The sequence below is a fragment of the Petaurus breviceps genome, unplaced genomic scaffold (assembly GCF_028583685.1).
Source record: "Petaurus breviceps papuanus isolate PSGF00001 unplaced genomic scaffold, PetGlider_PUasm1.0 126, whole genome shotgun sequence".
Lineage (NCBI taxonomy): Eukaryota > Metazoa > Chordata > Mammalia > Diprotodontia > Petauridae > Petaurus > Petaurus breviceps.
The window spans coordinates 53,591,478-53,608,989 of NW_027185655.1; the positions used below are offsets into that span (position 1 = coordinate 53,591,478).

Here is a 17,512-nt window from a genome sequence, read left to right on the forward strand (position 1 = left end):
TAAAAAATCAGGCAGCAGACATACAACAAAAGTGAGTAAACTCTTCTTAGTGCCTTCCTGTCTGCATAGAAATCATGTCTGTGAGGAATACTCTTTGCTGCAAATACTAGTCTTAGTTTACTGATGGAAGGAATAGGTGACTGAAGTCATGGTACTAGTGAAAAAGGGTGAGGGAAATAGCAAACATTGTCTCTAAGTACATATTAGTATGACATATAACAAACCACTATAAAATTTTAATGTTTGGGTAACTGTCTACAAATATATTTTATTTCCTCTGGAAATTATTTTGTAATGAAGAAAAATACTCTTAAGACTTTAATGAAATTTAGGTAACCATTACCCCATATAGACGTTTGTAATGTTTGTTGATGACGGTATCCATGAACATTTGGATGTTTCCTGGGATTGGGAAGGGGTGTGGGGATGGGAGAGGGCGGTACTGGAGCTTGTGAGTGTATGACCAGGTTTATTCTCTTTATATTTTTATCTAGGGTTACTGTGGATGGAAAGGTTCAGATTTCTGGAAGAAGGATGCCTACTATAATCTCTGCCTTCCTCAGAGACCAAAGATTATTTGAAGAATCCAAGTAGGACCAATATTTGTAACAGTGTAGGGTGCATGGTAGTTATGTAAAAATAATACACAAACGTCACATAAAAACATAAGGAAGGCAAATGTATATAGTAGCAATTTCAAATGCAGCAGTTTAGTTAGAACATCAGGCACAGGTACTATGTGCAAGGTTAACTGTGTTAATGCTACAATAGCTGAAGAATGATTAAAACTGATTTTTCTTCATGGAGTCTTTAGAAAAGGTTTTTTAAAAAACACCCTAACAAAATACTTGTATTTAGCTTAAGTTAAAGATATATAAAAAGTTGAAACACATATAACCAGATGCAGCATACCAAATCTATGTGAATACATGTATTCTTAAATGATCTTCACTCAGAAGAAAGTCTTAATGTCTCTTGCTCCTTCTTAGAAGAAGATGAGAACATTTTATAGATCAGTCCGGTAGCTTGTGGCCCAAAAAGAGATCATCAATCTGAAGGTGTGCGCCAAACTTCTTTGCAAGCAGCTTCCCATTTTAACACAAAAGGCCTATTTATTAAAAAAAAAAAAAAAAAGAAAAAGCTATTTGCTTTGTGACATTTTCCACTGGCACCTTTACAGTGAGGGAAATATTGAATGCTGCAGGTACATATTAGTTTGTGTGATGTATAACAAACCACTACACAATTCTAAGTATGTTTGCATAACTACTTACAAATACATTTCGATTTCATTTCCTCTGGAAATTATTACTAATTTGTAGTTAAGAAAAATACTCTAAGACTGATGAAACTTAGATAACTATTACCCTAAACAGCCACTAGTTACTATCAGAATCTAAATACAGTCAATCTTTAAAAAATGGCACAATAGCCAAAAATGAGATTATTTATGCATTCAATTTATGAGAAGTGGGCAAGGGTCCCTTGACTACAAAAACTATAATCTTTTGCTGGAGATAGCTGAAAGTACACTTTTCTGAATACAATTCTTTGTTTAAAAAAAATTAATTCTAAAAACATGTACTTTCCTAATAGTAACCATGAAATAACCCATAAAATGCAGGGGAGATGAGAGACAGGGAGGGCCAGTGACGTCAGAAAAACCCCAAGGTCAATAAAAGGGGAAGGCAACACGTGCCATCTCTAATCTCCCTTTCTGCTCCTTAGTTGAACTGTTCCTTGTGAAAAGCACATGCCTGGGGCGAGTCTTGGCAGGGGCATTAGGCTCAGCACTGCTGAGAGGGTGGGGTTGAACACCATCTTATTTACCCACAGACTCAACCACTTCAGGAACAGCTCTGCAAATACTTTCCTCCTTTAGCAGATACAAACTTGTGTCTCACAGCTGCCAACTTGAAAGTGAAAATGAGGTAATAATCACTTGAATGCTTAAAGTTTCTAAAGTATTCTAATGCGAATACAATATTAATAGTTCAAAATGAAAAACAGATGGATCCTGAGTCAATTATTAAATATGAATAAGGTTTTAGTATTATAACAAGCTTAACTCTAAAATTTATATAGAAATCGTCACCATCTACATACTACCTACCATCTGAGCGTTGCTTCTTCCCATCTGAGTTGTCCACATTTCCGTAGGCTCTTTTATTTTTAGGCAGCAAACCACAGTTGTTAGTGTTGAATGAACAGTTGGATTGTTCACTTGATTTCATATTCTGTGTATGTTTAACTGTTGTAAGAAATTTGGCACATTGCAGAAATCCACAAGACCATGCCAAGTCTTCTGCAGTCTGCCCGTTCTTGTTCCGTAAGCTGCAGTTTTAATCACAAAATTGGGAGAACAATTAAATAAAAATGAATTGCTATTACTAAGATTTAAATTTTTAAAAAAGACTTTTTTTAAATTCTACGCTTAGTAAGCCCATCAACAAAAACATTCAAGTAAAAAACATTTCAAAAGGCATCTAATTTTGTCAATGTATGAATTTCCTCCACCACCCAAAAAGGAAAGAAAAAATGGTAGTATGTAAAACAAACTCAAAATATTTGTAATGTTATTAAAAGTATATTAAAATTTAAGAAAATAACAAAAAGTCCTTTTTGCTTGTTGTGTCCTCTTTGGATCTCTTTTTTTCTATTTTTTTTTTTAATTTTCTTGTTCTCACTTAACATTTGTTATGATCACAAAAAAGGCTATTGTTATCAAATTCATTTGACTGCCAGGAAAAAAGTGGTGGGGTGAAGATAGGGCAGGAAGAGATGTTCAACTCCAGTGGCCAACATTTTAAAGAGAAAATTACTATCTACACAGGGCTCTCTCTGTTTCCTGCCACAAGCAAGTTTGCAGTGAGATTTCTAACATAATTAAAATAAAATGGGTTTTCCTCTGCCAAAAGAACATTTCTATAGTTATCAACATAAAAGAGCATTGTAGAGCATTGATTCAAAATGTCAGAGTGACAGGAGTATGAGCAGATGAACTTCATCAAGTTAACATGTAAATTAAGTCTAACATTTCTGTGCAGGTCACTACTAAAGCATTAAAAGCTAATGAAATCTGTATACCCCCGACTCTTATTTTCCTATTCCTGGTGTTTCCAAAGAAAAGGCAAAATTGAAGCAGTTATTTGATTTTCTGCTTTACTGAGTTAAAGGGATGATGTGAAATAATTTAAATAAAGGCTCTGTGGAAACTGTGGCATACAGACATGTACCATGGTTTCATTACTTACTCAATTAGGGCATCACTGGCTACAAGCAGACTGAGGCATTCCAAGCTCCCAATTTTAGCTGCTTTATGTATTGGGGCTTCTCCAAAAGCATCCTGATTCAAAACAGGAAGAGAAAGAAATTGAGATTCTCCATACAAGAACCTCTCCTCCCAGCAGCTTTCTCACTGGAAGGCAATGAGGTGAGTCTAAAGGATTTGCGTTATGAAAACCGTACTTTCTGTTTGCTTGCCATAATAAGAGATGTCAAAACATTCCTGAGTGCAACTGGACCAGATTAAAATATAACCGGGAAATATTTGACAAAACAAAAATACAATAATACTACGTTTTAAAACTAAGTCAACGTATGCACCATGTACAGATTAGTGGTCCCTCTTCCTAGCTGACTTTGACACCATGATTTATAACATTTGGACACAACTGGCCTTTTGCCAAATATGTGCAAAAGTACTTTATCCCACAGGCACTTTTTGGGTATATATGGCTATCTCCATATATACACTGCTAGTATGGATAGTGTTTTCATGGTTAAGAGTAGAAAAAAATTCATTCTACATTCTTGTTAGAAGAGAAGCAAATGAGACACCAGGTAGACATCCTACGGGGCAATTACAACTTTAAAAAGATCAAAGGGTAACTTAATTTTATGAACTTCAGTAGAAATGAGTCCCAAGCTGACGCAGTCTTCAGAAAATCTTTCCACAAAGAGCACCTGCTCTGGCTGCCTGGGGGCCCACGTTCAAATCCCACCGGCCAGTCTGTTCTCCTCAGCTGGATCTCAGTGGCCTCCCAGGCCTCTTCCTGCTTGGGTTCCCTGATCAGGGTCAGGGGGACCTGGGGTATTTTAGAGGTGGAGCGGACCTGATCGTTTAATTCAACCTCCTCCGCCCATCAGCTTCTCTGGGATGCTGAAAGGCTAAGTCCAGTGTCGGAGATTTGCCTTCTGTTATAACGGGCCCTCTCTTCTAATCTACCCAATGGGGAAATGGGGACCCAGGGAGGGTGGGCGAGCCGGCACGACCCGAGGCACTCTCAGGAAGCGCGAGTCCGCTGTCTCTGCAATGCACACACGCAGAAGGAGAGACGGCATTGTGGTGTCGGCGCGGCCCAGCCCTCCGCGGTCACCTAGTTACCTGCTGATTGAGGTCAGCTCCCGCCTGCAGCTGCCAGAGCAGGAAGAAGGCATGTCCGGCCTGGGCGGCCAGGTGCACGGGAGACTGACCGCAGGCGTCCCGAGGGGCGTTCACGGCGCTGCCCGGCTCCAGCAGACACGTCCGGCTGTCCACCTGGGGAGAGGCGAGATGGAGATCAGACGGGTAAGGCGCCCCGGCCCCCCGGGACGCCCTCCGCCCCCAGCCCCGCAAGCACGCACGCGCTGACGCACCTGGGCCCCGCAGTCCAGCAGCAGCATCGTCCCGGGAACCCCTGCGGGCGGAAAGCAGAGGCGGCTCCGCCGGGAGCACCGAGGTCAGCGTGACGCCCAGGACCGCCCCGTCCTCCCGACCCTCTCTCTCCCTCCGCTTATTCCTTTCTCCCTCTTTCTCCTCTAGCTTCTCGCTTCTCCTCCCTTTCCCTCCAGGCACTCCTTTCTCTCTCTCCTCCTCCCTCCTTTCCATCCTCTCATTCTCCTCCCTCCTCCTCCTCTTCCCCTGCCCGCCCACTGCCCCACAGAAGACCTCCGGCTTCGGGTCAGGGAAGCACGTACACAAACATCTCCACGTGGAGCCCAGCCCCGGCCTGGGCGTGGGGGTGGAGAGGGAAGAAACCAGGGGGGAAGTCCTGGCAACTGATTGGCTGAAGCTAGTGGGCGGGGAAGTCTGGAAGGGGGAGCCCCGCGAGGTGCGCAGGCGCGATGAGGCCTCAGGGGCCGTGCGGGGGCTGGGGCGGGAGACCCAGGGGCGGAGGCTCCCCTGAAGTACCGCGCGGCCCCGCACGTCGCTCTCCCGGCCTGGGGAGGGGGTGGAGGTCGCTGTGGGTTTGCGTTCCTGCTTCCCTGCACGTAAGCAGGAAATGGTGAGGGGCTGGGGCCTCCTGGTGGCTGGGCTCCCCAAAGAGTGGGCGGGGAGAGGCAAGGACCATGCCTCCTGTGGGTGGGTTCGCGTCATGGCCCGGGTCCCCAGATTCAAGAAGGATCCGGGGAACCGGACCTGGGCCAACCTAACCCCCGCCCCCCCAGCCAGCTGTTTCCACTCACTTGTACTGCGTGATGACCATGTTGGAGCATTCACTTTCTGGAGCCCGGGCGAGCAAGGCGGATAACCTATCTGCAAGTGTACCCCACTGTGGACTGCGTCGTATGAACTGGAGGAATGAGGCAGGCTAAAGTGGAGAAGTTACTTAATCATTGGATCCAAAGATTTCAAGGTGGGAGGGACCCTAGAAATCAGGCAGCATAGTGCACCTATTAGATTGGAAGGCTCTCTAGGCAGGGACTATCTTTTGCCTTCTTTCCACAATGCCTGGCATGTAGCAGGTACTTTTTATCCTTTCATTTGAGTTGTATCTGACCCTGTGACCCCATTTGGGGTTTTGGCAAAGATACTGGAGTGGTTTGCCATTTCCTTGGCCAGATCATTTTACAGATAAGGAAACGGGCAAACAGGGTGAAGTGATTTGCCCAAGGACACAAAGCTGTTAAGTGTCTGGGGCCAGATTTGAACTTAGGAAAAGGAATCTCCTGACTCAAGACAGGGCACTCTATCTGATGTGCCATCTAGTTTCCCTGGGAGAGAGGTTAGGCCTGGATACTTAGATCTGAGAATCATCTGCCTGGAAATGATGATTCAGTGGGAACTGATGAGATCACCGAGCGAAATGGTCTAGAGGAAAAGAGAAGATGGCAAAGGACAGAACTTTGGGGATTTACCCATGGTTAGCAGATGTAGTTTGGAAGAAGCAGCAGCAAAGAAGACTTTGGAGTGGTCAGAACCAGAAGAGAACAATGTCACAATCACCTAAGAAAAGACAGTATGAGGGAGAAGAAAATGATCATAAATGTCAAAGTCTGCAGAAAGGTCAAGAAGGATGAGGACTGGTGATTGAGATATCAGTGGTAACTGGAGAGAGCAGTTTAGTTGAAAGGTGAAGTCATTCAGTTATCCACACCTGGAGTCAGGGAGACTCACCTTCCTGAGTTCAAATCTGACCTCAGACACTAGCTGTGTAACTCTGGGCAAGTCACTTAACCCCATTTGCCTCAGTTCCTCATCTGTAAAGTGAGCTGGAGAAGGAAATGGCAAACCACTCCAGTATCTTTGCCAAGAAATCCCAAATAGGGTCATGAAGAATTGTGACTGACTCTGCAAGTTTGAAAGAATTCCGCTAGATAGGGGGACCATAGTTTACAATTCCAACATGCTTTCTGCAGCCTTAGAGCTTACATTAGGGAGTTAGGGTTAAGAAACAGACTCATAACATTAATGCATGATAAATAGATTAAAAAGGTACCAGCAAATTGCCGGATGAGATCTGTGGCGAAATTGGTCATTGCTGACTAGAAGGGGAATCAGGGAAGGTTTTCTAGAAGTAGCATTTGAGTTCAGCTTTATAGAATGGTCAGTAATCCAAAAAGGCAGAGGATGAAATAGACATTCTAGGCCAGAGGTTGCCATACCCTCTTGGCTTTCAGTGAATCTTCTCATACCCTCTAGTCAATATGTAAGGAAATAAATTCTAAAATTTACCATGCTTAAAATAAAGATTAATTTTAAAAGATAATATGCCAATTCATAAACTATTTCCTGTACCCTTTGTTTTTCCCATCACAACATAAGCTCCTGAAATATAGAAACTGTCTTTGCTTTTTATTTGTATTCCTAGTCCTTAACACAGTTCTTGGCACATAGTAAATACGTAATCGGATGTACATGGATTCTGTGACCGTCAGACAGGAACACAAATCGATGTTTCCCCTGCAGCTGCTCAAGATCTACCTCTTCCTCCCTTTCCATTTTGTGCATTTCATGTGTTTTGCCCCAGATGGGGGGGGGGGGTTGGTCATTGACTAGCATACTGGGCATTGGTTCAGTTGGCTCAGTTATTTGTGGTCCCTAGAGAGTGGGGTGCTATTACTATTGTGGGACTTTGCTAGGGTAAGTATACTTTTGTGAGATGGCAGTCCTCGTTGGGTAGACCTGTGTTAGCAAAACTGCCAAGATCAAGTCTATGGTGAGGCTTAGCTCCCAGACTCTTGTCTGAGAAAGACCAAGATGAACTTCTGCCACTACCATTGTACCAGATATAAGTAGAAGTGAAGTGGGACTGGTGGCCAGCTGGCCATGATACTATGGAGCTAGACCTTAGAACCAATACCAGGATCTTAGAACAGGAACTTAAGGATTATCACTAGCCTTTTATAGCATTTTAAGGTTGCACAGTGTTTTGCAAATATTCTCATTTTAACCTTGCAACAACCCTAGGAGGTAGGGGTTATTATCCCCATTTTACAGGTGAGGAGACTGAAGCAGAAAGAGATTAAGTGATTTGCCCAGCGTCACACAGCTAGTAACTGGATTTGAATTCAGATCTTGGGACTCCCTGTCCAGCACTTTTTCTATCATGCCGCCTGAGTACCTTTTACTGCCTCAAAGGTCACAACATTTTACCGTAAAGGAGGCAGGCCTAAAATCCAGACCTGCAGACTCCTAGTCCAATGTGGTTTTCAGTATATCACCCCGCCCCCTCTTCCTCCAGTTTAGTTTATCAATCTGACATTTCATTATCTAAAAGAGCTGGTGTCATAGTCACATAAGTGTAGTCTCCCTGGGTCTACTCTTTCCTACCAATTAGTTCTTGTCCCACATTGATGAGAATGAGTTTTAACTGTAGAATGTGGGAGAATTACTATGTGAGGGAAAAGCATAACCATTGTTGGGTTTGCTTTCCCTTATCTTTAAATCTCAGAGTAGCCTGGCCTTCTAAGTCCTAAGCAGAGTGGCCTTACTCTTTTTTGGTGCCATCACCCCCTCCCCCAACATCTATAGTCAGTTTTAGGACTTTAAGAAGGAAAAGAAAAAAAAAACTAGACTGTGTGCTCAGCTAAGAAAAGAAGCTGCAATTTGGAATAAAACAAGACAGATCCTATTCAACTCATTCTGATGAGCTGTTTATCATAAAGCTTGCTTTTTGATCACTAGGCAACTGGAAGGTTCTGTTGCAAAGGAATTCTGGCTGTGGGTAGTGTCAACAGGACCTAGCAGAATCAGCAAGTGTGGTGTGGGTAACAAATCATATCAGCATGTGAACTTGTGAGCTTAGAACCAAAGCCCACTTGATTCCCTGGAGATAGGAAATGATACCGATGGTATTGATTTGATGAGAGTTATCTCTTGCCCTTTATGCTCACGTTTTTGTTGCTAGCTATAATCCCATTGACCTAAATGGTAAGGTTGTTGGGGGGGGGATTTACGGGGGTGTATGACAGATGATACTGAGGAATGGGGTTATTTTTTCATCCCTCTAGAAGAAGTCTTCTACCCATTTTGTCTGTTTGTTATTTATAGACTACACATTGAAGAAACAGATGAAGTTAATCAGTGAAAGACTGCCTCTGGGCCAAAATGCTCCATTCCAGTGCGCTCCCGAAACTCGGAAATTAGACAAATGGAAAAAGCATCAGGAAGGTACGAGTCCTGTTACTGGTCCTCCTTTAGAAGGGGCTTTCTAAAGTTTCATAGTTACATAATACCATCGAGAGATAGGAAGTTTCTTATTCTTTTCAAGGTGTTCGTGTTGTGTTTATGGACTAAGTTACTGAGCTTCGTTTGCCAGTTTTTAAGAGGATAATTATTAACACACTCTCCCTCACAGGGTTGTTATGAAGAAAGTGCTGTATATGTAAATCTTAAAACAGTACATAAATATGAGGAGTTCTTTATGTTATAGTGCTCTTTCCCAGTTTACCCACAAGACAAGAGTTTTAGAATTTACAATCCTTTGAGACCTCCCTCAATTTATGTTAAGTAGAGTTTCTGGTGCTATTATTAAATCATCTCTGAAGTTCAGGATGCCACTATATAAGGTAAGAAAAGTCAAACTTTCCTTGCATTGAATTTATTTGGGATTAATATTTAAAGCTGTACCCTTATTTGTTTTTCCTGGAGGTATTTTTTATTTTACATATCATGTAGAAAGCTCAGATGATTAGAAGATTTTAGAGCATGATGTTCCTGTTTTAGTCCTACACAAGACAATGTAATCCAACACAAGATGAAAAACAGAATAAAACACTATTCTTTGGCAAGAGATTGTGTGGCTAACTCCAGTTAGTCCACATTGCAGGTGTCATTAAACATATTTACAAAGTTTCATACAGCCATACAGCCCCTGTGGATAAAAAGTAGAAGGTGCAAATTAGATGGTCTTTATCAGATTTCAAACCTGGTTGAATGACCAGACCCAAAGAGTAGTCATTAATAGATCAATGTCACTTTGAAAGGAAGTTTCTAATAATCTTGCCTTTTCACCTTTCAATATTTAACATTTTTATTAGATAAAAGGTCATAAATAGCTTGAGCTCTTCAAATCAGCAGATGATCTATTTCAGTCACAATCCAAAGAAGATCTTTATATATACATTTTGAACATTGCCAGAGTGGAAATTTGTTTTGCTTGATTATGTTTATTCATTACAGGAGTTTTGGTTTTCTTTTCCCCCCAAGTAAGGTAAGGTGGGAGGGAGAGAAAATAAATTCTTTTAATTAAAACAAGAAAATAAAATTTTAAATGATCTTTTAAGTTAAACTATTGGGTCAAATCTAATAAAGTAGGATTTAATAATGTTAAAAGCCAAGTTCTATTATGTGTGGGTTCAAAAAATAATTAACTTCACAGGTACAAAGTTGGGTAACCTGGTTTTGTAGCTGTTTCACATAAAAAAGTGCTAGGAGCTTCAGTGGCCTCTGACCTCAATATAAGGAAGGCAGATGTGGGGCATGGCCTCTAGACTGCTGCATGACAGGGAATAGAATCCAGGAGGGAAGGAGATGATAGTCATGCCCTCATTCTGCCACTGCTAACGTACTGTATTCCGTTCTGGGTACACATTTAAACGATGTAGTGTCCCCAGCTAAGGGCAGGCAAGATGGCAAGGGACCTTGAGATCATGCCATAGTCTTGATTGAAAGAGGTGGGGATGTTTAGCCTGTTGATGATCAGCCTGGAATTGGAGGGAAGTGGAGAGAAGTAGACCCTAATAGCTATCTTCAAGTATGCCATGTGGAAGTGAGGTTAGACTCGCTCTGTTTCCCAGAAGACGGAGTGAGTAAAATAACAATGGATGGAAGTATCATAGAGGAAGATTTTCCTCTGGAGTAAGGGAAACACTTTCTACCAATCAGAGCTATGCAAAGATGGAGTAAGATGCTTCAGGAGGGTCAGAGCTCTTAGGTTTCCCTGGAGACCTTTAAGGGAAGGCTAGGTGATTCCTTGTTGAGATGTTCTAGAGAGAATTCTTGTTCAAATACAGAATGTTCCAAGAATACTTTGATTTACATTTAAGTATTAATTTACCTGCTATGTTCAAAAGACCCAAATGTGTGGAACCATAGAGTGAAAACATTAGAGCTGGAAAGGATCTAGAACTTATTCAGTTTAGTACCTTCATTTTACAGATGGAGAAGTTTAATATGAAGGAGAGGTAGCAATTTGTCCATGGCTACTTAGCTAGTTTAGTGGTTGATTTGGAACTAGAAGATAGGCAGGATCTCCTCATTTTCAGTATTGGGGTTTTTACATCAGCCTAGGAGTCAGAACTTCCAGCGTGCAAAGGTAAACATCACCACAGAGTAATGCAATCACATTCACACTGAGTGCTCAGTTTAATTGGAAGACAGATGATTCACTAGTTGCCTCTTGGTAAAGGAAGCTAGTTGCACCTACTTATATCCTCTAAGACTGCTCAATAGATACTTATTGAGAGCCTAGTATGTGTTGTAAGGCATGGGATGTAAGCTGAACTTTGTAGGATTGATAGAATTTGTCCAGGTTAAATGACAGAAGGAGGAAGAGGAATGTGCCAGGCAAGTCAAGGATGAGCAAACTGTGATTAAGAAATAGTAACTAGGGGCAGCTAGGTGGCGCAGTCAATAGAGCACCGGCCCTGGAGTCAGGAGGAACTGAGTTCAAATCCTGTCTCAGACACTTAACATGAAAAATGGCCATGTGACCTTGGGCAAGTCACTTAACCCCAACTGCCCTACCTTCTCCCTCCAAAAAGAAAAAAAAAGAAAAGAAATGCAATTTTGGGGCTGCCAGGTGGTGCAGTGAGTAAGAGCACCAGCCCAGGAGTCGGGAGACCTGGGATCGGTTCCAGCCTCAGATACTTAACACCCACACAAAATAACTGATGGTATAACCTTGAGCAAGTTACTTAACCCCAATTGCTTAAAAAAAAATAGTAACTAGACTAGTCTTCTTGAATTGGTGAGGCTTTGTGTTGGGGTCCTAGTGACTGAAAAGGAGTTTAATCCTCCTAAGAGAAAAACCCTCCATACTGGGGGCTAGAGGATGACTAGCAGACAGCTTCCAACTTATGTGCTGCTGCTTATTCTTATTACGTAAAAGCCAGTTTTAGAATGTGACCCAGAGCAGGAGCCAGGGAAAGAACGGGTCAGGAGAGAAGAGTGTCTCTGTTACTATATTATTTCAAAAGATAGAGCCTATGAACTTATAGGGTTATAAGATTGCAAGGTAATAATTCATTGCAAAACTTTTTTCATCAGAATATTGTGACCATATGAAGTTAGTGGAAAAGGCGTTACAATTACTGAAGGAAAGAATAAGAAAAGGAGATCATCTGGCAAGTTTCCTGAGAGGTCAACTGTACTTTGAAGAGGTAGCTTTGAAAAACTTTTATTTAAAAAAAATTTTATTAAGCTCAGAAGATTGCTAGGAAAAAAATACATCAGTTGGAAACAGTTCTGTTGTGGGATTCTCATATCCAATTTTGCTACATGAATCCATTAGGGAATGATTTAAAGTAGAATATACTGGAAATGACTTTTAAAAAATTGACCATTCCACCTTTGCCCTTATTAATGGATGGGACCAGCAAGACTGTTTCTACCACAAAATCATTTTTGATAGGGTTCCCAAAATAAGTTAAAAGCTTACTCTTTGGATAATATTTCAGATCCAGACCTGTGATTTCATTGGTGTAGGAAACTTCTAATGTAGAAATTCCCTCCACAAATACAGATCAGCATTAGCCTAATTTTCACTTTAGTATACTAAATGTTACTTTAGGATAAGGATGGACTCTTCATATATAAAAGGTGGATTCTGATATGTGTACCTATGTATTTCTACTTGTGTGTATATAAATGTTTTGTGATATACATAAAATATAAAGCATACACATATATAATGCATGTATATATACACACTTTATATTTGTTTATACTCTATAACACGTTTTATATCTATATACATATGAATTAAAGGTTACACGCACAGAGAGACATGTATATTTTAACATTAATGACTGAATAACACATCCTAATTTATGACATTGATTACTCTGTTAGAGACATTACTTTGTGTTTGAGCTTGAGTATATTATAATGTTAGCACCAACAAAATATTGATCTTTAGCTTTGGTCACCACTTCATCTTAAACTGAAATGTAGACAGCCTAGGACCCCAAGTCCAATAACCCCAGGCAGAGCAGAACCTTCCAAATGACTAGGTCTGTTTCCAGCCCAACTCCTACAGCTTGTCACCAAGGGAAGCAGCCCTTGTGAAGAAGGGGCCCACCATCCCCATCCTCATCCACACTGTCTACCAGACATTGGCCACTGAAGGGGCAGACAGGCTATCCACCCTGAAAAAGAGACAGAAGGAGCCATGTGCCAGGCATTTAGCACCACCCACCACCTCTTAAGTTGTGGTAGAGACACAGAGATAGCCCAGCCCCGAGTCCAAAGAGCCCTGAGAATTCCAGCACTCAGACCACTGGCATTGCTTCTAGCTCAGAATCCTGCAACCATTGTCCAAGGACATCAGCCTTTTGGGGATCCAGAGTGGTAACCTCCTCTTTCAGGCATTGCAGCCTTGGCCCCTGATCAGCCACAGCTAGTGAAGAACTACAAAGGAAAGTTTTCTTCATAATATCCTTGATCCTGTCAAATGCTTCATCACCAATGGATCAGTGATTTTATTTTTAAAGAGCATGCATTAGCACCAGAGGACTTCTCCATCTTACTTGCAAATGAAACCTCCCATATATGTTTTCTCCCCTAATTAGAATGTGAGCTCCTTGCTGTTACATTTGTATTCACAATGCTTTGCATATAGTAGTAAGTGCTTAATACATGCTTTTAAATTAAATCATTAGTGATAAATATGTGCCTCTGTATCTGGGACTATAATTTCACTGCTATAGGAAAGTTCTAGTACAGACATTACAAATTTGCAGTGTATGGGTGGGTACTTTATAGCACTAGAGAGGTAGCTGGGGACATGTGAAATGTGAAATGACTAGCCTGCTGTTCTAGAGCTGGTATGTGTCAGGGACAGAACTGAGGTCTAGCTCATCTTGATTCCAAGGCCCTTCTGTCCATCACATTGTCTCTCATGTATACATTCACATATATACCTATACATATATTAACTATATGGACACGTGTGTATATGTACATATGTAATAAAAATTAATGGATGAAGATCAGTGTTTTGTTAGCACCAGTGTTAACCAATCTTGACATTAGCCTTAGTTAATAATGTTTAACACTGCAGACTTTAGTGGGCTGTCAGTGTGTCAGGTAATTCAGATGACAAAAGCTGGGAGCTGGAGAGGTGTACAGGTGCTATTGTATCCATGCTACTCTGACCTCTGCTGGCCTCTTCTCTGAGTGACTGTCACATTATTCTGTGTAGCTCCATTTCCAGTCATATTAAAACAACTTGCATTTACAAAACAGTCACTCACTGCTCAAAGATCTATTTTCCTCTCTTTTTTTCACATATTAAGATGTATATTAATCTTTGGGAAAGGGAGCTGAGCTAATGAGTATGGAGGTGAAGGACTAAGAACACTGTTCCATGGAGCAGGGAAAAAATAATTTTAGAGCAAACTGAAGATGACAGTGCTGAAAAAGTAGGCCTTTGATTGAATGGGAAAAACTAACCCTAGAGCAAGAAAACTGAAGAATGCTAAATAACTCATATGGCCAGTCAAAGTGACTGTTAAGGATTTTATCCCCTCCTTGACCAGAGAAAACAAACACTTTTCTTTCTCCAACTTGGAGACAGTAGTACAGACCTGACAGAATATATGAATTCTGTCCCAAACTACTGACTGGGAGCCTAGAAGACTGTGGGTTCACATGTCATGAAGTGTTTTGGTTCACTTGAAAATATGGCTGCCTGTATCTCCAAAAGTCATTTGGGATACCTGGAATGTTAATGAAGCCATTTATGAAAGCCTTAAATACAATCAATCAGTCCCGCCATATGCCAGACACTGTATGAGGAGCTAGGGATGCAAAGACAAAAGTGACAGTCCTTTTCCTTAAGGTGCTGAAGTTCTAACAGGGGAGATAGTTATGAAGTGACTCAAAGTGCAGAAATAAGTGTTTGTATTTGACCCAAGAGAAACTATATTAGGAGTTGCTGGAACGTATTTAAAGTATTAAAGTATTTAAATATTGTAATATTAAATATTACATTAAATTATTTTAATAATTTATTTTTAAATAATAAAATATATTATAAAAATAAATAAAATATTAAATAAATATTGTAAATTAAATATTAAAATGCTGGAAAGGATTTAAAGGAGGGAGTAATACAGTTAAATCTATGCTTTAAGAAAATCACTTTGGCAGCTGTGTCCATGGACTAGAGAGGGCCAGAGTGTCTATGGGGAGACCAATTAGAAGGCTATTGTGATAGTCTGAGAAGGGAGGTGATGAGAGTTTGAACTAGGGTGATGGCTCTGTGGGGGCAGAAAAGGAATACAGAGATTAAGAAGTGAAGATAATGAGTTCTGATTTAAACTTTTCCAATTTGAGATGTCCACAGGACATCTGGTTTGAAATGCCCTAGAGGAAGTTGGTGATTTGGGACTGAAGCTCAGGAGAGTGACTTTAGTGAGCTCATTACTTTGGACTCAAAGCCAAAACCTCAAGTGGCAGAAAGAGCAATCCTGTGTCTAAATTAATTAGACTTATTGAGTGGGTCCAGAAAGAAGCTTAGAGAATGGGCAAAAAAATGGTAGCAGAGTTCATGAGGTTAGGCCCCTTCTACTAATAGCTTCCTTGGGAGATCATACAACTGAAAATTACAGATGATTTCCTGAATTATCTGAAATTAGTTTGCCATGAATTGTAAGAGTCCTTAAGAGTAAATACTCTAGAGTATGACAAGTTGTACCTATGAGAGAAAAGGAAATCATTTTAAAGAGAGTGGCAGAAATTGTCTCCCCAAAACACAGAGAAAATTAAAGTTTGGTTTTTTTGCATTTTGGAGGAAGAAGGCAGGGCAATTGGGGTTAAGTGACTTGCCCATGGTCACACAGCTAGTAAGTGTTAAGTGTCTGAGGCCGGATTTTAACTCAGGTCGTCCTGACTCCAGGGCTGGTGTTCTACTTACTGTGCCACCTAGCCACCCTGAAAATTAAAGTATTAATGTGCATAACTATAAAAGTAAATGGTTTTCCAGTGGTCAGAGAGATTATATTTTTATATATAAACGAACATAGGATCTTCACCCTCAGCTCTAAGCCTCAGAGAAATGTTGACACATGGAATGGGATCTATTGAATCTGTGTTTAAAGCTACAACTGTGATGTTTTTTTGAGGGGGGAAGGAGGTTTGGCCATAGTGGATCTCCCTGAAGTGGATAAAAATAAAGGAACCAGGAAAAATAAGAGGGAGAGCTGTCTTCCTCTTACTAGAGCAGCAGTGGGCTATAGTGCCTTGTTTCACAAATATCACACGGGAGGCATTGAAGTTTTTGGACTGCAACCTCTAACAGGTTCACTCTTGATCTGATCAGACAGGAAAGACAAGAAGACAGCTTTGGAGGGGTTAATAATATTGCTTTATTCTAGTCTAGTCTTCTCAGAAGGCTGGCTGATAATGGAAGCACCAACCCCTGCAGCATTCCCTAATCACTCTTCTCACAGGGGTCGACTTGAAGGGGGGGGGGAAGGGCAACTGCCCCTATGTCTCAATGGGGTTAATCGAGACAGGCACAGCTTTCCAGCTTGTGCATTCCCCTACATCCCCTCAAGCCTCAGTGGAGTACATGGATTCCTCTATGCATTTCCCAAATCCCAAATCTGTGGGTTCCCCCTAAACCTTGAATGGTGGCTAGTAAAGGTACACAGAGCATTACACTGTCATATTCCCCTGTGGGTTCACCACTCACTGACCAGTGCCCACTTGCTTTATAGGGCAACAGACAAAGAAGGGATCTTGCCAGCAATAGCCTCACAGGATAGTAAGAGTCACTTTATGTCACCCCTGTATCTCACTGCTCAACTGTGGTGGTGATGTTTACAAGTCATAGGCCTGGGAAATACTATCTAATACCAAGAAACTAGAGATTGTCATGGTCATGGAGCTCAGGAAACTAAACTCTAAGAAAAAAATAACAAAATCCTCCTTACTTACATGTCTAATGAGATATATTATACATTATTGGTTGTTTCAATGGTTTGTTTTGCTAAAGTAGTATCAAAAACAAGCCATTTTTCAAAAAGTTAATGGCAGGGTCTCCCTTGTGAACTAGAATCAAGGTATCATTAATTAGGGGATGGTTTTTGCCTTGGTAGATGAGATTAGATTTGGGAAAGAAATGCAGATTAAAAAGGAAGAGCCAAGACAACCTAGGGTATGAAAAAGTTAGAATTATCCATAATTTGCAAAGAGATTATATTTGGGTAAGATCATCAACTTCAGGCTCTATATCCAAATGTTGATGTGCCCTAAAGTGTTTGCACTTTAGGTGGTAGTAGTAAGACAGGCAAACAGCTAACTAAAACAAGAAACCCAGGGGCAATTAGGTGGTGCAGTGAATAGAGTACCAGCCCTGGAGTCAGGAAGACCTGAGTTCAAATTAGGCCTCACACTTGACACTTACTAGCTGTGTGACCTTGGGCAAGTTACTTAACCCAAGTTGCCTTGCCTTCCCCCCTCCAAAAAAAAACTCACCAAAAACCAAGAAGCCCCAGGTGGAAAGAGGTCCTGCATTGATTACCAGCAAGCAGCATTTCCAGCAAAAGAATAAATTCATACTGATTCACAGAGTAGTTA

The 17,512-nt window shown here is 41.1% G+C and overlaps 3 protein-coding genes across 15 annotated transcripts in view; 2 read left to right on the forward strand and 1 right to left on the reverse strand.

Moving 5' to 3' along the window:
• Nucleotides 1-2,618, forward strand: part of UFSP2 (UFM1 specific peptidase 2) — a 31,511-nt gene extending 28,893 nt beyond the window's left edge. For both annotated transcript variants that reach the window (XM_069095840.1, XM_069095832.1), the window contains exon 12: nt 495-2,618. In XM_069095840.1, coding sequence (XP_068951941.1) covers nt 495-581 — 87 coding nt within the window. In that variant the 3' untranslated portion in view covers nt 582-2,618. The remainder of the gene's footprint in view (nt 1-494) is intronic.
• Nucleotides 235-5,587, reverse strand: ANKRD37 (ankyrin repeat domain 37). Of its 5 annotated transcripts, none has more exons than XM_069095966.1 (6): nt 5,449-5,466; nt 4,639-4,679; nt 4,388-4,540; nt 3,255-3,346; nt 2,114-2,334; nt 235-1,108 (listed from the first exon to the last, which is right to left on the reverse strand). In XM_069095966.1, exons 2-6 carry the CDS (start codon nt 4,663-4,665, stop codon nt 1,095-1,097), a joined length of 507 nt encoding a protein of 168 aa, XP_068952067.1. In that variant the 5' UTR covers nt 4,666-4,679; nt 5,449-5,466; the 3' UTR covers nt 235-1,094. The 5 variants fall into 5 exon arrangements, with proteins under 5 accessions (XP_068952067.1, XP_068952065.1, XP_068952060.1 ...); XM_069095964.1 differs by lacking the exon at nt 5,449-5,466 and adding an exon at nt 4,960-4,976; XM_069095959.1 differs by lacking the exon at nt 5,449-5,466 and adding an exon at nt 4,931-4,948.
• LRP2BP (LRP2 binding protein) overlaps nt 5,105-17,512 on the forward strand; it is a 39,068-nt gene continuing 26,660 nt past the window's right edge. For 3 of the 8 annotated variants that reach the window (XM_069095925.1, XM_069095911.1, XM_069095865.1), the window contains exons 1-3: nt 5,480-5,618; nt 8,756-8,875; nt 11,975-12,087. In XM_069095925.1, the coding sequence (XP_068952026.1) occupies nt 5,564-5,618; nt 8,756-8,875; nt 11,975-12,087 (288 nt within the window). In that variant the 5' untranslated portion in view covers nt 5,480-5,563. The other 5 variants (XM_069095876.1, XM_069095885.1, XM_069095902.1 and 2 more) reach the window with 5 other exon arrangements.